Raw genomic sequence first — 20165 nt, 5'->3', positions numbered from 1 at the left:
GCGCAGGCGTGGTTAGTGTGCACACAGACTGTCATGCAGTACACATATTGAAGCAAATATACACACCTGCCCCAGTCAGTGTTCCCACAGGCACAGCCCACCTACACTCATGACCTGTACACACACCCTTGCCCCCTCACACCCTCTTATGTCATGGGACATATATTCACACCCACAGAATCATTCACAGACTCAGAATCGTGCAGCAGAGGCAAGAGTCAGCTTTGAATAACTTCGATCAGCCTCCCCCCCAAATCCACCTTGGTCTGCTCTTCCTCACACCTCCTGCTGAACGGGACAGATGAGGGGACCTCCAGAGTTTCCTTCCCTTCATTGGTCTGGGCCAAGGGCCAACTCAGGCGGTATGAAGTTCCTGCAGTCCCCAGGATCAGCCAGCAGGGGGCAGCCTCTCACGTCACAGTGAATTTCACCCAGAGACTAAGGGACGGGGAGGAGAAAGGGAAGCGGAGCGAAAAGAAAGCAGAACATCTAAGAAGTTTTCAAAGTGCCTCTCCAGCCTGCAGGCTGGCCCAGATGCACGCAGCGCCCCGCTCCGGTGGGTGGGTCCCTCCCGGCTGGGTCCCTCCCGGCTGGGTCCCTCCCACGCAGCTGGTGAAACTGGTAGAGCATCAGGCAAGTTATCGGAAGAGGATGTCTTAGGTACGATGGTGGGCCCCTGCTCTAGCTCTGCCCAGCCAAAAGCCTGGAAGAGAACCAGCCAGCACACAGGAGTTGAACGGACCCTCTCATTCTGCAAGTCACAGCCCCTCTCGGGGCCCACGCCCTGTCTGTGAAATGGGTTTAAGAATAAATCACTCCCGCTCTCTCCCTTCTTGGCACTTGGACTCAAGCAGCATGCTCCCTCTGCCAGGAATTAATTCTCTTTCTCCTGCTTAACCTCTACTCACCCTGAGGTCTCAGCTCCCACTTCTCCTCAAGGAAGCATCTTCCGACCCCCTCCCCAATGAGACTTTGAGCTCTCTCTGTGAGAAACTTCTAGAGCCCTGTGCTTTCCCCCAGAGCATTTACCACAGTCACAGACATTCCTTGCGTGATTTTTGAATGACATCGGATCTCCCTCACCAGTTGTAAGGAATGTGGCACATAGTAGGTGCTCAACCACTTGTTGAGTGTTGGGAAATGAATTTCTATGGCACCTTTCAGATGGCAAAGCACTTTCCCTGGCAAGCTGGAAAGTAGGCATTTTTCTCCCAGTTCACACAAGTGTGGCACTCTTTAGTGTACCAAGCACTTTAATTTCAAAAACATTTTAACTTCATTTTCACTTCACTTGAGCCTTACTACAAGCCTGTGAGGAAGCTACGGATTATGATTTCTATTTTAGATACAATAAAACTGAGGCCTGGAAGGGTGGAGTGACTCAGGCTTAGTACTTAGAGGAGCCAGGGTTGTTTTTTTTTTTTTTTCCAGATCCCACGCTGGGAGGCACAATCATTATATTCCCTGGTCATCATCACTGTAGGCATTATCACCTCCATTGTGGTTATAGCCATGCTCAGTCTGGCAAGAAAGCGTATGGTTGGCAAGCACACAGGCTTAGGAGGGAGACAAACCTAGGTTCCCATCCGGACATCACCTGCTATGACCTTCAGGGTAGAGGAGCATCCTGTAAGATTTCCTGAGCGAGGCCGACTTGGCTGGCACTTGAAGGATTGGGAGTATTTGGAGAGGCGGAGAGCCAAGGAAAGGAAGTCTGGGTGGACTAGAAGAGTACCGGGGAAAGGGGGGGGGGTGACTTAGGCTGATGCCTTCGCAGCTTCTGCTTCCTGAAAGCTGTGTGTGAAGCTCAATCCTGCACAACTACTGCTGGGGCCAGGGGAGCAGCCAGGGGTACAGAGGGCACTGTGGAAGCCACAAGCAGCAAGGGCTGTCACACCCTCCCCGTGCACCTTTCCATTCCGCCTCTCAGAGGCAAGGCAGGGAGCAAATCTTCTCCACCGTCCCTCCTCCACTGTGGCACCATGGCTCACACTCATGCGGGGTAGGGGCAGGCAAAACAGGCTTTTCTTATGCTTGGGTTCTGCAAATGTGAGCATAGGTGAAGGGGAAACTTGCATAAGACATGGGACCTGAAGCTTGACAGGCAGTTTGGCAGAGGGGATGGCGTGAAGAGGGCTGTGGAGCTGAGCTGTGAGGTGGTCCACAGTCCGGTGGGGAAGGAGGGAAATCAGCCTGGAACTCCTGGCCACACCAGTGTCTGAGATCTCTGAGTGATGGAGGCGAAGGGCCTGAGTGGTGAGTCTTCCCTCACAAGACCCCTCTTCCAGCCCCTCTCTATTCCTGTGTGATCCTTCCCTCTGCTTTTCGTATCTTTCTGTATCTTTCCACCCTGCCTATACCTGAGGAGTTGGGAGTTCTCTGAAGGAGGTGAGAGAGCTCTAGGGAGCCTACAGACAGGGGGATGAAACCTCATATCTATGCTCCAGTCACAGGCCCCTGTCCCCACACTTGCTAGGGAGGGAGCCAGAGACTGCCTTTATGGAAACCTGGGCTTCTTGGGGGGGGGGGGGGCGGACCTCCCCTGGTCCTGCAGATGCAGTGCTTCTGCTGTCCTGGGACTGGGGGCGCTAGAGTGAAGTCCTCCCCACAGCCTGAGGTGACAGCTGTCATTGACTGAATGCTTTGCGTTTCAACACTGCCTTCACCTTCCTTTAAAGTGCCTTCCCTTTCGTTTTTACATGCCACAGAGGATCCTCGGATGGGCTTAGCCTCTCCATGCCTCAGGTTCCTCAGCTAGAGAATGGGCTTGCGATGGAGGCTAAGTCGGCACAGTTGATGTGCCAACAGTGCTTGGTCGATAAGAAGTGCTCCCGGCATGTTTGCTAGCACCATCTAGATGTGCCCCCTCAAGTGGACCACTTTCCTTTACTGAGTCCCACTTCCTTCATCGAAAATCAAAGGACTTTGGAGGACTGAATGACCTCCCAGTTGCTTGCCAGCTTTGTTCTTCTAGGATTCTGTAAGTCTGAGGTGGGGAGAGCAGAGATAGTTGGGCTATGATGATAGGTGATGAGGGGGGACTGGGAGCCCCCCAAAAGATGAACTAACCTGCTGAGGGTCACGCAGCCAGTTACTGGCCAAGCTGAAGTTAGGCTCCTGAGTGCCAAACCTCTAGTTTCCCACACTGGGCTGGCTAGGCTGCAGCCTGCCCATTCTTTAGCGCCTGGAGCGGCGGGGGGGGGGGGGGGGGCGGGGGGTTCAGAAAGCATTTTGTTTGCACAATGAGGGAAGTACAAAATGGAGGTTATGGCAGCCTCTGGGACCAAGGGAAGCTTGTGCAGACCCACAAAAACCCAGTGGTGGCCTTCCTCACTGGCCAAGGTTCCCATTTCCTGCTATATGTGCATTTCTTCTCCCAGAGCTCCTCCCTATAGGTCCCTGTGGCAGGCCCTGGATTCTCTCTGGAGGGTGGCCGGAAGCATCCTCACTGTTTGCTGGGACCCCCCCCAACGAGGACTTATTCACAGTGGGTGCTTCTCACTCACCCACACCTTCAAGGAGGCCTGGGCAGATGAGGAGGCAGAGGCCCAGAAAGGGCCAAGGAGAGACTTTGCCAAGCCACCCAGCAAGCCCTGGGCAGAAGCAGATTCAGTCCTGGAGCTCAGGTTTCTGGGCTCCCGGCCTCGTGTGGAGAGGAACCTAAGGGCCAGGCAAGTCTCCTAGAGCATGAGCCTGGCTTTGAAATCCTAGCCCAGGTGCTTCCCACACTAATGCTGCCACAGGAGAAGATGCTGAGGGCCGGATCTGTCCCTGGGGGGGCCCTATGTGTTGTCTGGAACACTGGAAGCTTCTAGGGGCTGTGGCACACTCATGGTGGGGAAGCAGACCCTTAGCGAGGGCATGATAGCTAACCCCAGCTGAGGACAGAACCAGGTGACTCTGAATTTGAGCAAGTGACTTGACCTCCCTGGGCCTGTTTCCCCATCTATAGATTGGGGATAATGATGGCTGCCCTGTCCACTTCTCAGGGTTAGAGTGAGGCTTAGCAGAGATAACATTAACTCCCACTAGTAAGCTTGTACCACAGGCTGGGCACGGTGCCCACACTTTCCCTGCATCATTTCATTCAAACTTGACCACTGCACCGAAAATTCAGCAGAGCATCCTGCCAGATTTAGAAACAAGGCTCACTGAGATCAAGACACTGCCTTTAAGTTCTTACAGATAAGTTAACAGTGGTGCTGGGATTTGAACCCTGATCTGACCCAGACTTCCCCTTCCACTGAAAGCCCTTTGTCAATATGATTATTATCAGATTAGCTCCGCATGGAGGCCAGCTCATAATCAGTTTATTAAATTCCCTTCATTCTAGACCGTGCATGCTGTAGAATGCAAATCTTCTCTTCGGGCCCCAAGTAGGGGCTCAAGGGCTAAGTTGAGACAGGGTTCGGCAAACTGTGACCTGCCACCTGTTTTTATAAATGAAGTTTGGTTGACACACAGCCACACCCATTCATTTACATTTTGTCTAAGGCTGCTTCTGCAGCAGCTGACTGGGGTAGTTGAGACAGAGATGGAATGGCCCCACAAAGTCAAAAATGCTATCTGGCCCTTTACAGAAAAAGTTTGCTGACCCTGATTTGAAACATTCAAGGAAATGTTCTGGATGCAGCTCTGGCCTTTGGCTCAAGTCCACGGTAGCCGTGAGGGGAGCCCCTTGCCAGGCTCCCTCTGGGAGTACTGGCCAGTTGATCAGGAACACGAGATTTTCAAAGGAGCCCTGGAGAGGCCTCCCATTTGGGGGTTCCAGAGAAAGGCTGGCTGAGGCTGCAGCCCCTTCTAGGGCTGGGAGCAGAAGACAGTCTTCTCCTCCATTCCCTTTCGCAGTTCGCTGGCCTGAGCTCACTCTGCTCAGAAAGAAACTGTGGGTTGAGAAATTTCAGCTGAATAACCTTTAGGCCTGAAAAAGAAAGTTATATAAGCACTCCTGAAAGGCTGCTTGGGCCAGGCCCCATAGTCCCCTCCGTACTGGAGGAGCCCAGCCCCAGCTGGTGGTATAGAGTCCCACCAGGGCTTGTGGGAGAGTCTGAAATGTTAGGCTTCAAGGGCTATGGCTCATTTTACACCACACATGGGGGCCTGAGAAGCCATGTGTCTGGGCCTGGGTCTGTTTGCCTCCCTAATCTCTGTCATTTCGGAAGCTGCCTACTTTCCAGGTGGATTTGAAGTACTGTTGTTTTTCAAGTTCTCTGTCCTGCACCCTCACCCTTCCACCTCTTGGTCTAGGACTTACGGTCCAAAAACAGTTAAGTGAACCCCTTTTCCTTTTTACCTCTGCATTTTCAAAAACCACCCCTACTCTGATCCTACTGTATTTATTTGGTCAAGATACCACCAAAGGGTGGCAACCCATATGTCCTGCTTTCTTGTGGTTTGATGTCTAATTCTCTTTCCCTCATTCTCTGCCCCAGGGTCAGACTCACAGTCACCCACTAGCATCCAATTGGTTACATACAATCGGGCCTCAAGATCCAGTGTTAGTGATCCCACCAGTCCACACCACGCCGTCTATCTCTTCTGCACTTACTGAGAATACCAAACACACTTTGTACTTAAGTCTTCCCTCTAATTAGGGGAACTTCTATAGGGCCATAGAAAGAATTTGCATTCTAGAATTTGAAGGCCAGATTCTAGATTCTCTTATTGCTTCACTTCTTTGAGCCTATTTTCTCATTTCTCACTCGTAAAACGGGGATCGGGGACTACGTCACCCAGTTGTTAGGATGATAAAAGGAGTTATTTTTAAAAAGAGCTTTGAAAGCTGCACACTTCTGAGTGGGTATTAAGTTCCCCCGCCCTGCCACCACCCCCTTCTCCTTGGTTTCATGTAAAATTAGAGCTTTGGGGGTGATTAGGGAGCTAACAGACCAATCAGCATAAAGCCAGCCCACCTAAAACTCTTTGCCTAACCAGTTACTCTGACGACCAGTTTGCCTAAAAGTCAAAGTAGTAATTTTGAAAGAAGGCATTTTGTACCAATTTTCCTAAGAGGCACTTCCAGCATAATGTCATATTTTTAAATCACTATGTCGCAATCTACAGCATTTTGTCAATGATGAGATTATTTTGTATGCTTGTGCGTGGCTTTTTCTATTTTATCTCCTATCGAGCAGTTTCATGGCTTTTTAGCGAGTTTGTCTGCAGACCCTTTCTTAAAATTCTGAATTTCTAGCATGAAATATCTGTCAAATCTGTAGAATATCCCACAAGATTTATCGAATGCACCTTTTTGATAACCCCTGTCTCCTTCTTGCTGGGTTGTACTTGCACTGTGCATGCCTGTGTGCACCTAATGAGTTGATTAACCAAATTAGCATGTACCCGTTCTCCTTTCTGTTCTGCAAGATATTGGCATTTCGACAGCAAGCATGAAGAAGTGAGACAGATGGGGCAGAATTGTATTGAACGCCTTGCATTTTATTTTTCAGGCCTTCTCATTCATCAAGCAGCTCTATTTTGTGAGACATAAAATGATACATACAAAGTCATTCCCAAGTGTACTTAGTGCAGGAAAAATAACCATTTTCAGGAAAGGCAGACTGGCTAAAAAGTCCCGAAAGTGTTCAAAAGTAGATAAAATTAGAAGACACCCACCAAGGATATAAAACAAATTTGAGTAGGAATCCCACCTTTAACCAGAATGTCCTTAAATCAATTGCTTTGTAAAAAAGCTTTAAATGACACCAAAGGGGGAAAAAAAAAGGACATCTAAACAGATGTCAAAACACTTAAAAGCGGACTGAGTGTTATGAGAACCGGTCATTTAGCACAGAGGTTCCTTTTGTGAGTTTGTGGCAAATTGGTTCGAGGCCATTTGACCTGGAATCGATTTGGGATGCAGGCACTTACCTCCGTGCAAGTGCAATATGTGAGCAAGGGGACAACCACAGACCTCAGGGGACAGGAATGTCCCTCCTGAACATGACCTCCAAGAGTAAGGGTGAATTGCCAGCTTTTAACTCTTTATTATAAAGACATATTTACACAGAACAATCTTTACAAACACAGTGAACACAATTATGGGAAGGGGACAATTTCTTAATGAAAAGGGCCTTAATATCTTTGTATAAATTAGTATAAGAATCATACACAACCATTTTAAATAAGACAGGCCCCCAGCCTCCCACTGCTCTCTTCTGCCCTGTGTCTCTGGACTTTACCAGCTTTCCCCCCGCTCCATGGGGCCGGCTGGGCAGCTGACGGGGCAGAAGACGCAGAGAGGAGGAGGGGAAAGAAGGCCCAATCCCTGGTGGGGGCATCAGTGGCAGAAGAGGCTTTCTGGACCCTGGCCAGCCCCAACTCCCAGCCCGAGGGGTGCGGGGGAAGCGGGTGCCCAGCCCGGTTCCTCAGGGTGGGCCTTGAAGCAGCAGCAGCAGCAGCAACATTAGCAGCAGCGGAAGTGAGGGGGGGAGGTGGTTAGGCAACGTTGGGGTTATTGTGGGGCTCGGAGGGCCCTGACTCCCCCGTCCCCACACATACATAGGTGGGCCATCAGGCTCTTGTCTCCTCTTTCCTCGCTCCTGGGAGGCCTCTGAGAAGGAAGCCTGCTCAGACCTGTACTTCCTCCCATCTTTCCTTCCTTCCCTCCCTTCCTTCCCTCCCTCCCTTCCTTCCTTCCTTCCTTCTCTCCTTTCCCTCCCTTCCTTCTTCTCCCCCTTGCCCCTCCCCTAAGGAAAGGTCCCTGGGAAAGAAGGGAAGGCTAATGAGTCCAATTACTTAAGGCTACCTTCCGGTTCCCGAAAACCAGCGTTGGGGGTGGAGTGGGAGCCTCAGTACTTGAGCTGCCCCTGTGAGAATACCTGGGGTCTGGAAGTGCTGCAGGAATGGGGGCAGCTAGCCAGGGATGGACCTTTTCAGCCCAGGTTGGGGAATGGACCAGCAGGGGCAGGCCAGGGAGGCAGGAGCAGCTGGGTCCCCACACCCCCACGGGGCAGTTCACAGCTGGCCTGCTCCTCCCTTCCCTGACACCCCCAGCCCCAACTGCAGGAAAGGCACTTCATGCGTTTTAAAAAGATATCATCAAGAGGGATGAGGACATCATCAAGTGCAAGCAGGGAACCTGGGTCCTCATTCTGGCTCTGCAGTGACCTGGAATAGGTTGCTGTCCCTCTCTAGGCCTGTTTGTGCAGGAGTTTGCACAAGAAGGCAGAGCTAAGTGATCACCAAGGTTCCTTTTGGCTCTGACATTCTGTGATTCTTGGCAAAAAAAAAAAAAAACACTCCTCCTGCTTGGCTGTTGCTCCTGGGAGGGTATAGAGCCATCTCCTGAGCGAGAGCTTGAACTAGCGGGCAAGGGAGGGAGGGTGGTGGGGGGTTGCGAGTTGGGGGGCGAGGTGGAGGGCAGTGTTAAGAGACACAGAAAGGTGACAAAGTACTTCACAGCCCCTCTTCTTTGCCTCTTCCTTAAGCTAAACATGGCATGAGGAAAAGGCCACAGCAGCTATTCCTCCTCTTCTCCAATGCTTCCCCGCTCCCCTTCGCCGGAGGACTGAGCTCCATTCCAATGCTCCCCAAGGCATTGGAATCAATCCCAATCAATGCATCCCAATCAATGCCCCAGCCCCTCTAACCAGCACCTCCTTGCTGGGTGAAGGGTCCATCTGACTCAAAAGCCTGGGACCTGCTGGAGCCCACTGAAGTAGGGAGTGTTTCCCCCCTAGCCCCCAGGGCACCTGTGAGGAAGGAAGGGCTGGGCCAAGCTTGGGCTGCTGGACAGGAGAAGTGGGGACTAGAGGAAGGAGAGGACCGGGGAGAAGGCCAGCCTTCCAGTGCTGGGTCTCCAAAGTCAGTCCAGGGAAGGGCCAGGAAGAGGGGCTGAACGGATCTGTGGGAGAGAGAGGAAATCATCCGAACTAGGGGCAGGACCACGCCATTTGGGGAAGCCGGTGGGTGAGAAGAGCCGGGACCATCAGCAGCGAGGACAGGTGCGAGAAGAGAGGCGAATGGAAGTGAGGGCTCCAGAGAAGCAGACCGATCTATGGAGTAGCCAGAGTCGCAGGGGGTGGGCACTCAGGGGCCCCATCAGTCCTAAAGAGACAAAAATGACCAGAGAGAAGTTACTGACATGTCCTAGGTCAAAGGAACCAGCTGGGAAAGGGAAGGAGACAGCCTTCGTTCCCCTTTCCCCATAACCCTGAACCTAAAGCCCAAGGTCCCTGAGTTGGTGCCACCTTGTCCGGGCTACAGGGGCAAGACAGCAGGCCAGGGATCAGGGCAAACTTAGGCCTTGCTTTCTCTACTACTGCCTTGGATTTTTCTTTCTTTCCCGTGGCTCCGGGCAACTCTCTTCCTCTTCTCTGCCTGCTGCCCCTCAACGCTCTCTGCTTCCCTCCCCCTCTCTGGTGAAGATCCACCCTGCACACCAGTAGCATACCCTGAGGCACCGCTCTCCAGCTCAGCAAGGCTTCCCCCCAGGACTTCTAGAACTCTCCAACTGGGCCAACCTGCCCAACCCCAGGCAGCAGAGTGGAGGGGAGATGGCACTCAATTCCTGGGGGAGTCAGGAGATCGGTCCCAGGTGTCAAGCCCCTCTCTGGGCCTTGGTCTCCATGTCTATAAAATGAAGGGGTAAGATGAGTGCTCTGTAAGGCCCTATGTTGCATGTGGGGCCGGGTAGGGCCGGAAGGGCTCGGTGCAGTTGTCTGACCATCGAGAAGCAGCAGGGTCACCAACTTCCAGGCTGTCCCTCCCCTGCTCCTTCTGCTGCCCACTGAGCAGAGGCTCAAGTACCTGCTTCAGAAAGGCATGGGGCCCTTGTGGGAGAGGCGCGGCCGCTGGCGGCGAAATTTCCTCCGACCGCCCTGCCAGGGCCCTGGTCCATTTCTTGACCCTCTGGGCTGCACCAGGTGGCGGACGTTGCCCTCCTCCAGCCCCTTGCCATCAGAAGGCTGCAGCAGGGGCCCTGCAGGAAGAGGAAAGCCTGTTAGCCAGGAGGGCTGATGCGAATGGGCAAGGGGCCATGGGTAGGGGGCAATGTCTCCACAAGGTAGTACCCATCAAAGCTTCTCCTCGGTTTTATCTTCCATCTTGGTGAACAGTTTGCAATTTTTGCACTGGCCTGGGCCAAAACCTACTATTCACATCTTACAATTTATGGGGCTAACTTTTTATGTCCTTTTGGCAGTTCTATCATGTTTCTGGCAGGCACAAACATATGCTTCATTTAGAATATCATTGGGGGGTACAGTGTGGGGCATCGTCTGTACTTGGTTAGGGCACAGCAAGCAATAACTCCCCATTGCACCCTTGCAATAGATACACTTAAAACATTTCACACATACAATGAAACAAATCCCCCTCCCACCATGTACCCATCACCCAGATTCAACAGTTAACCAGGTAGAGTCACATATGCTTTAGTTATCCCTTTTTTTTTTCTTTGTGGAAGTATTTTACAGCAAATCCAGAACATCATGTCACTGTACTCTCGCAGGCTTCAATATGCAGGTGACCCACTTTTGAGTACTTGAGATCTCGTATCTCACCCTTGGGCATCTCATCAGTGTTCGGGCATCTCCGAGGCTCCCTTGCTCCTTGTGATCTCCCTGTGGGTACGGCTGGGGTGAGGGGTTGTCTCTGACTCTGTGTGCCTTAAGCTGGGCTCTATTCAGCCGGTAACCAGATTTAGAGGCCAATAAATATTATCTGTATGAATGAGTGAACCAGTGACTGAACGGCACCTTGAGGCGGCAAGTCTGTGCATCAGGAGGGGTGGGGGCTGCGGCTGCCGGCCCCGCCCCACCGAATGCCCTATCACCTTTCATCCCCACATCACACCCCTACCCTGTGTCTGATGTAAATTGCTGCCATTTAAATCCAAGTTGGCTTCTCTTTGGCTCTCTGGGGCTCTGTTCAACATCTGTCCACACCTGGCTTAGAGTAGAAGCCTCCTGATGCCAGGCCAAGCCCTGACAGTGGAATCCAAGTAGTGCTGGGCGTTCTTGGGGGCAGTGAGGGAGAAAGGCACCTGGGCTGGCTCTCACAAAGGCTACAGCACAGCCAGGGAAGGCACGCTGGCACTCCAGAAACAAGCCTGGCCTCTGGAAGCAGGCAGAACAGGGAGATGAGACGGTGCCGGGCAGGGAACCTGTGCAATGCCCAGTCCAGGGCTGGCCTGCAGAAATACGGCTTCTGAGGTCACTGACCACAAATCCCCATCTCTCTCCTCCCACAGCAGCGGATTCGCCTTCAGCTATATCCCTGCCCCTGAAGCCCCATGTCTATCCATCCAGGCATCCCCACAACTAGCTCACAGTTTCCATATAACCACCCGTTGGCTGCTAGTCCCCCAGTCATACCCTGGCTGCTCTTCCCGTCCCTCCTCCTGCCTCCAGCACCCCCAAGCTCTGGTTCTTCTGTTGGTTCCTCTGTTGGCTCCTTGGCTCTAGTGATTCCTCCTCCGTTTGCACACAATTTCCAGGCATTTATCCTCCTCCTGGGCCAAAAGCAGGCGAGGTTTGTCCTTTGGGCCCTCCCCACCCAGGCTCCCGGGGCCTGCTGCTCTCTCAGACACGCAAGCCCACTGCGCACATGCGCGCACTCTAGTCCTCCACCCACCTTCCCCCAGAAAAGTCACAGGCCCGTTAGGACCCCATTGTTTACCCACCACATTTCTGTGCTTCTGGCTGGGGTGGGTTAATGTGTCAGCTCCTCCCCCAATGAGAATTAAAACCCATCACCTAATAAGAATGAAAACACAAATTATATTCACACTTTGGGGCAGTGGGGCAGGCTACTTCTGTCTGTCATAAAGCCATTTGCAAAAGGGCTGGGCCAGGGAAGGAGAGAAGAGGGAAGGACCTTCACTAAGCCCCCGACCACAGCTGCTACAGCTTCTGCCCTGGATTTTGGGGTCCCCTCAAGCCTCTCCCTGACCACTGAGGGGAGTAGGAGTGATGCTGATGAGGAGTCTGTACCAGAGGCACACTCAGGGCGGGAAGGACTGTGCTGAGGGTGTGGCCAGGCACAGGGAAGGACCCTTGGGCCTTGGTTCTTGAGTCCGTGCCCTCCACTACTGGGGGTGGAGTGGGGGTGGGCCGATGGCACAGGCTACGGCCCCAGCAGTAGAGTGGGCATGGAGAAGAGAGACATGGTACCCAGATGGGGAGGGTATCACCTCCAAATATTCAGCACCCAGGACTGTGACTGTTGGTGGCAGTAAGGGAGGGAGGGCTAGGGGTGAAAGGCCCTAAGTGGGGGAGGCAAGAACCAAGATGGGGAATGGGGGTGGGGGCTCAGACTCCAGCCAGGGAGACATCTAGACTCCAAGCCTGCAGAGAAGAACTACCTTGAGTGACTGAGCACTCAGCCATGCCCTAGAGCATGGCCACCCAGAAGCCCCTGGCACATTGGATCCCCCTGGGCGGGGGAGCTCACTGTCTTCTTTGCAGCCAGAAGTCTGTGTCTCTTCCCACACCCTGATCCCATCACCCACCTGTTTCCTCCTACTTTTGATTCTGAGTCTGGCTCACCCTGAGATAAGCTGATACCTGAGCGGCGGGCTTTATCCTGGCCAGTTTAGAGGCTGCTGATTTACATCACTGCTGAGGGCCTGGCTGCACAAAAGAATTCCCCTTCAGAAACGGGGGTCGTCCTCCACGCACTTAAATATTTTCTTCTAACTCATTGGCTCTTTAAAGGGAGGCTGGGGGGGGGCGCCTGGGTGGCACAGCGGTTAAGCGTCTGCCTTCGGCTCAGGGCGTGATCCCGGCATTATGGGATCGAGCCCCACATCAGGCTCTTCTGCTATGAGCCTGCTTCTTCCTCTCCCCTGCTTGTGTTCCCTCTCTCGCTGGCTGTCTCTATCTCTGTTGAATAAATAAGTAAAATCTTTAAAATAAATAAATAAATAAAGGGAGGCTGGGGGCAATCCCCCAGAGAATCTGAAGCCTAGAGGGACTGGAGCCCCTGCTCTCTGAAGCACCTTCGGAAGGAAGCCTCAGCATCGCTACGCTGAGGCCGGCAGTAGGGGGTAAACAGGGTTGGATTTTCGTGGCAACCTCAGCTTCACCCCTGCCAGGGCACGGAGAGATGCGTGGGACTCTCCAGGAACCTGCCAGCCTCACTGGGAACGACGCGCCTGTTTCTCCTCTTGCCATCCAGTCTACCTTGTGCCTGCTTTCAAAGCCCACACAAAGAGTGCTCCGGTGCCCCCCCCCCAGGCTCTGCCCCCTCCTGGCATTGCAGGTCTCTCCCTCCTGAGGCACCATCCTTGGTCTGCTCAGCCCTCCACCCAGTGCCCTGAGCTAGCTGCCCACACCAGCTTTGCTGCCCTTGGACACCTCACGCTCTGGCAGCCTGGCCCTCCACTTCACTTGCATTAGTCTTTTGCCGGACTCAGGTTACAAGAGTGCTTAGCACTTAGGGACTGGGGATGGAGTAGAGGTGCCCCCTCCCCAAGAGGGTGAGGCACAATAGGCTGGCCTCACACTAGCACCTGACTGCAGGCTTTGAGCTAGGGCTGAGGAGGGGAGGGGAGGGGAGGAGGAGGAGAGAGGTGCTCAGACAAGACCAAGAGACACTTGGCCCTGGCCCAGCAGCTCTCAGACTCAGAAGAGCAAGGTGTATCTCAGGTCAGGAAGCAGTGGAGGAGTTTTGTGTGTGTTCAGTGAACGGGGGGCGGTGTGGACATTCCAAGTCAGGACAGAGTGTATTGTGGAGCAAGCAAGGTTTTCAGGCCTGGGAAATTTTTTTTAATGATTTATTTATTTGAGAGAGAGAGAGAGAACAGGAGCAGGAGGGGGAGAGGGAGAGAGAATCTCAAGCTGATTTCCCTCTGAGGGCAGAACCTGATGCGGGGACGGGGGCAGGGGGAGAGGCTCAATCTCACGACCCTGAGATCATGACCTAAGCAGAAACCAAGAGTTGGCTGCTCAACTGACTGAGCCACCCACGCGCCCCTGGGCCTGGGACTTTGACTGGAGACTGTGGCTGGGGAGAGCATGCGAGTCAGGGCCAAGGGCAAAGTAGTTCTAGGGTCCCTGTTTCTGACCTAGGACAGGAGGCAGGAGGAGCAGGACATGAGTACCTGAACCCTTGGCTGGTGGCCAGCTACACAGAAGTGTCCCTCCTTGGCTCCTAAAGCTGTCATGGGGCGCAGAAGGCAGTGAGAGCCTAGTGTCCAGTGCTAGGCTTGAGCAAAACGTGAGGGCAACAAATTTACCCAAATAAGGGCACAAAGATATATGACCGAAGAAGGGTGAATGGGTGTGTGCCAAACACCATGTTCCCTCCCCTTGAAACTAGCTGTCTCCTTTACCAGCTGGACCCCTAAAGGGTCTTAGTAGTGGTCAGTTGCCCAAGGGTCTCCCCATAGCCTCTGGGCCAGCCCCAAGTATGCAGACCAGGAAGCCCCAGCTTCCTCCAGGACACCCTCTCTGTACCCACTCTTTCTTCCCCGATGGTGCCACTCTGGACTGTCTGCAAGTGGTGGTGTCCTGGGTATGTCTTATCTTGCCAACTGCGTTGTATGGGCAGGCCCATGTGGTGTCCTTCACTTCCCATCTTTTGCTCTCTGTTTGTCTGCCTGACAGGAGTTTCTGAGGAAAAGCCTGCTTCCTTCTTACCAAGGAAGAGGCTCACAGGGCACTTGGGCCCTGAAGAAGAAGACCACTGAACAGCTAGCTGAAGGCAGGGGGTGCCAGAGCCAACCAATGCACCTTCCTGAGAAGCCAGGCAGTGCTCCCAGGGTGAGGGCAGTGCCAAGAGGCAAGAGCAGAGAAAAGGGGCAGCCTACAAAGAGAGAGAGGTGGAGCCCCGCCAGGCCCCTCAGAGGCTCCTGGGCTGCAGGCCATCCTCCTGCTCAGGAGGGTCGGAACTAAGTAGGGCCCCACGCCCTTCATCTAGGAAACCTGCTGCCCTGACCTCTCCTTCCCTCTGCTCCCACCTCTCTGTGACTCCAGCCCTGGCACTAGCATTTGTCCACTTGGTCTTGGCCTTCCCCTTCTGTGGTGCCAGGCAGGCAGCAGCAACAGCCAGATCACAGGACTGTGGCAGCTGGAGGTAGGAGTTGACAGCCCCAGGAGACACTGACGCACAGGGGACAGGCAGCCTGGGCTGGGGCTGCCAGGGCATCGTAGGGGACCAGGTCTGGGGAGGGCAAGGGAGCACCAGTGCCAAGTGTGCAAGGTGGGGGGTGCAGTGCAGGTGGGGGAGAATGGTCTCCCCCTCCCAGAATCGCACGGAGGTGTCAAGTCAGGGGCATGTTTCCCCGGTTTGGTGCCTGGAGACAAGGGGACTAAGGGGAAGCGCGCCCGTGCGTGGAGCTGAGTAAAGGCCGGAGCCAGGATACCGAAGAACGAGGCCCTGGGGAGGCGCGGAGTCTGTGGGGAGGGCCTCCTGTGCGGGAGCAGGACAGCAGACCAGATAGGACCTTGGGGCAAGGGAAGAGACCAGCCTGGCCCGGCCCTGCCGGGCTCGGCCCGGGGAAGGCTGCCTCAGCTCACATGCAGGCTGAAAGGAGCAACAGCTGGGCTCCACGCCGCCGCCCCCGCCGCGCGCTCCTGCCTATGCAACAAGTGTCACGTCTGCATCTTGGCACATCATCCCGAGTGGCCCGCGCCCCGGGACCGGCGCGCGGCCCCTAACCTCCAGGGGCTGGAAAACCTTCCACTCCAGGCTCAGGTCAAGCTCTCTCCACTGATCCACGGGGAGCGGGACATGCTCCCCCCACATACATCCCCTCCACCACGTGGGGGTGCAGGGCGCGGGACCCTGGGCGCACGCCCGCGGCCCGGAGCTCCTCGGACTTCGAGCGGCCGCCGGGAGGGGCAAGGCGCCGGGCGGGTGATGCCCGAGACCGAGCTGAGCCCCCTCCCGGAGGAAGCGGTCGCCCTGGCCAGGCCGGTCCCTGGCCCAAGGCGCCCTGTCAGTCGGTGGCCCCGCGCGGCCGGCGCGTGGCTACTCCTGCTCGGCTCGCGCCCGGTCCCGGGAGGCGGCGAGCGCGCCAGCTGGGGGCGGAGGGAAGGGAGCGCGTCGGCTGCAGTCCAGGAGGGCGGCGAGGGGCACGCGGGCGAGCGGCGGGGCACGCACTCACCTCCACACACCGCCGTCAGGGAGAGCCAGAGCAGCAGGAGCGCCTGCACGCAGCGCCGCAGATCCATGCCGCTCCTCTGCCGCGCCGCTGCAGCCCGGGCCAGGGGGCGGGGAGGGCGTGCAGGCTGGGCCCCGAGGCGGGGAAAGGCGCGCGCCGCGGACCGTGCGTGCGTGCGGGCGCGGAGCTCTCGTGGCTCCCTGGCTGCGCCGCGGGCTGGCCGCCTGCCGTGCTCGCTCGCAGCCTCCCGCTCTGCAGCCTCCCTCTCCCGCCGCGGGGCAGCGCCGCCAAGCTGGCCTCAGCGGGCGGCTCCGGGGACGGCGGCGAGCTCTTTCCAGGAGTCCGGCTGCTCTGCCGCGGCTCCAACTGCCCGTGGCCCAGACTGCCAGCGAGAATGCTCCCCGCTCAGTCCAGGGGCTGCATTTTGTAGCTTGTGGCTTGGCCGCGAGCCCACTTGGTCATGTGGTCATCGGGAGGGCTGGAGGGGGGGCCAGGAAGAGGGAGAGGGAGCGAGCCTCCCGCACCGCCCCCCTCCCAGCACGCATTCTGCAGCCCCAGCCAGGGCGCGAGAGGGAACCTCGAGGTGGCCCCACAACAAAGGCGGCACGGCCGCTCAGACAACCCACAACCGCTCCCAGGACAATGCCCGCCTGGCCGGGGGCCAGAAGGTTTTGGAGACCTGAAGGATTTCAAACACAGGAAGCATTTGGGGCGGTGGAGGGACACACTTAACCCTTTCTCACTTGTCTTCCTTAAGGGCTGTCAAGGAACCTGGGCGCTCCAGGGAGGACCCGGCCCAGGCTGTCCCCGCTCATCCCCTCCACCTCTGACCGGCTCCTTCCCCGCTGCCACTCCCCAGCCCAAGACCCCCCCCCCCCACTAGCCCTCCTTTCTCCTCTGCCTCTTCAGCTGGGTTTGTATTGGGGGTGACTGTTTAGGCTTGTGCCCAAGACTGCTTAATTGCCTGGGGCCCTCAGGAGTCACTCTTTACTTGGAATGCCCACCCCACCCCATCCTGCCTCCCAGTTCTTCATTCTTGCAATAGCACCTCACATCCCATCTCATCCAGAAGACTTGCTGGGGTAACAGTAATCCAGGAAGGGCTGCCCCACTCCCGGGTGGGGGTGGGGGAGGCTCCTCCTCGCTGTTGGGACAAGCAGCAACTTCGAGGGTGTCCCCTTTCTTGTTCCCTATCATCGTGAGGGGGACAGTTTACCCAACTCTGAACAGCCTAGGCTGGATTCATTTTGCCCCTGCTTGGGATTCCCCTTTGTAAGTGGGTCCTGAAGTTGTTTGCCTTCTGAAGCTAGACTGTCAGCTCTTACAGGCTGGGAGCTCCTAAGGGAAGGGACTGTCTCTTTCACGGGGCTGGGAACCCCCTAAGACAGGACCTTATCTTCTCATTCTTCTTCATCTTTCCAAAGTCCCCAGTATCGGACTCTGCACATAGGTGGCACTCAACACATGTTAAAAGACTACATCGAAAGGTGTTTCCACATTTCAGCTAACCAACCAGGCAGATTCTTGAAGAGCAGGTCCAGTTTTACACACAAAAATACATTGGACAGTGTGTGTGTGTGTGTGTGTGTGTGTGTGTGTGTGTGTGCATGTGCCATAAACAATGTGAGAGGCCCTGGTATAATTAAAATATTTTTGAAATGTTGAAACAATCCAGTATATACACTATTTATTATCAGTCTCCCCCCTGCCAAAACTGTCAGCTCCACAAGAGAGGGGGCTCTGCTTTGTTCATGGCTGTAGCCCCAGACCTAGAACACCGACTGGGACGGGGTGGGTGCTCAGTACATAATTTTGAATATATAAATGAACTTTTCAAAAACAACCCTATTGCCTCAATCAAGGTAGTGGGAAAGGAGTAAAATATAGTTCCTATTCATTGTCTATGGCCCCATGAGCCACAGCCCAATAGGAAAAAGGCAGACATGTGAAGCAGAGTGCCTCTCATCACCCATAAGGCCCAGGATGCAAGCAGTGGGCATTTGGAGTATGACATCATTTCCCCTGGAAAGAGTCTTCCAATCAGGAGGAAAAACACTTGGCCTCTGGTCTCCACCCTTATGTGTTGTAGGACCTTGCTAGTGTCACCTACTTACTGGATTTCATGAGGATGGTCATCTCCACCCTCCCCTCTTCAGGGTTGTCATGGGATTAAATGAGATAATGTACCTGAAGGCACTGCGCAAATGGGGAATAAACCCTTGTAGCGTTGTTTTTAGGAACCATGACCCTCCAGCCCCTGATTGATCAATCCCATGCAACCCCAAACGTAGTTTTCCCCCAACACTAGGTTAATAGAAGTATTTGTATTTCATCGCACCTTTACTAGGGTGTGTATGGGCTATTTACTAAGCGGTTAGAGCTGTGCTTTCCAATATGGTAGATATGAATAACATTTAAAATCAATTGAAGGGGCGCCTGGGTGGCTCAGTCGTTGAGCGTCTGCCTTCGGCTCAGGGCGTGATCCTGGCATTCTGGGATCGAGCCCCACATCAGGCTCCTTTGCTGGGAGCCTGCTTCTTCCTCTCCCACTTCCCCTGTTTGTGTTCCCTCTCTTGCTGGCTGTCTCTCTCTCTGTCAAATAAATAAATGAAATCTTAAAAAAAAAGTACTTATAAAAAAATAAAAAAATAAAATCAATTGAAAAAGTCATTTTCTCCATGGCACTGGCCTCATTTCAACTGCTTAGTACCAACGTGTGGCCAGTGCCTACTGAATTGGACAGCACAGAATAGAAGCTTTCAGTCATTGCCATCGGACAGTGCTGGGTTAAAGCACCTCATTCGTTCTTCCTTTTTCTGTAATCCTTTTTCCCACTTTACCTAATTTTCAAAATGCACAAGGGAAAAAAATAGGAAAGCAAACCCATAGTGTTTAAGGCAAGCAGCACTCAGTAAATAGAAGGCATGCATCTAAAAGCAAGGTTTAAAGAGCTGAACACACGGGAGAATCATGTTTTAATCTAACCCTTCTCTCCATTTAACCAAATTGAATCCATTTTCCCAGTCCCAGATCCAAGATCTCATCCTCCTCCGTTCTCAGGCCACTCTTGCCTACAGAGACTTTGCCCTCTTCGTAACAGCTATGGCTGTATCTTTCATCAGCTGTCACTCCTGCAATGAATTGGGAGTCCTTTTGTGTTTGCACGCCATGCTTTGCAGGGCTGAAGAGGGTCCACCACCAGCATACCCATTCTGGAATTGAGGCACACGAGGCAAGGAATGCAAATCTGATTGCTCACTCTGAAACCCCCATGGGCTCCCGTATATCTTAATGTCATATTCAAAGGACCGGTTTTCATATCTGTCTCCACTCACCAGACTTTTAAGGTCACGGGAATGATTGTACCTAAGACAGTGCCTAGCACATGGTTGGCACTTGGAAACTGCTTGTCGAAGAAATAACTGTTGGCATAATTCTGTGCTCCCTTTGTTCATTTGTTCAGGAAGATGAGACTATTGAGTTAATATCAGCAAATAAATGTTTTAAGGTCTTTCTTCAGGGGTGAGGAGAAGGTACGTGAAACCACCCCCCACTCTCCTGCCCCAAGGCAGCAAGCAGCTGTGAAGTGCATTGTTGCAGTGAGGATTGGGTCAGGGGCAAGACTCAGTTTCCAATCAAAGTCAGGGGCAATCCTGGGGGCAGGGGTAGGACTCAGTGTATTACTGGGCACAGAGATGGGATAAACTGACCTATGTGAAGCCATGCTGTGACTTGTCACCCTCATTACTGCTGTGTAAAAGCTATTCAGCATTGCTTTGTGTCGTATCTCACCACCATTGGTTGATACCATTCAGTTGACTCACCCAGCTCTCTGTCCTCTGGGTTTGAGTGAACACTGTTCTATATTAGAAAGAACTCAGCTTTTGGAATTTCAAATAATTGAATTCAAATTCCGCCTCCTCAATCTCATTTGTTAATTGTGTAACCTTGGGAAAGTTATTTAACCTCTCTGAGACCGTTTCTTCAGCTGTTCAATGAGGGTAGTAATAGTACAAACCTTATTATGCTTGCGAGATTAAATGAGATAATGCAAGTAAAGAACTTAGCAGCATGGTCCTCCGTCCACAGTAGTTGCTCATTCAATGTTAGTTTT

The 20165-nt window shown here is 53.8% G+C and overlaps 1 protein-coding gene across 1 annotated transcript; it reads right to left on the bottom strand.

The window, feature by feature from the left end:
- Positions 1 to 6417: 6417 nt before the first annotated feature.
- APLN (apelin) lies at positions 6418 to 16452 on the bottom strand. Its single transcript, XM_045793837.2, has 3 exons — positions 16055 to 16452; positions 9751 to 9922; positions 6418 to 9048 (listed from the first exon to the last, which is right to left on the bottom strand). Exons 1-2 carry the CDS (start codon positions 16119 to 16121, stop codon positions 9756 to 9758), a joined length of 234 nt encoding a protein of 77 aa, XP_045649793.1. The 5' UTR covers positions 16122 to 16452; the 3' UTR covers positions 6418 to 9048; positions 9751 to 9755.
- Between the last annotated feature and the right edge of the window lie 3713 nt (positions 16453 to 20165).

Source organism: Ursus americanus, chromosome X (genome assembly GCF_024610735.1).
Source record: "Ursus americanus isolate L20-20 chromosome X, mUrsAme1.1.p, whole genome shotgun sequence".
Lineage (NCBI taxonomy): Eukaryota > Metazoa > Chordata > Mammalia > Carnivora > Ursidae > Ursus > Ursus americanus.
Note: the sequence above shows the minus strand (reverse complement) of the source record. Positions and strands in the feature narration are given on the sequence as shown.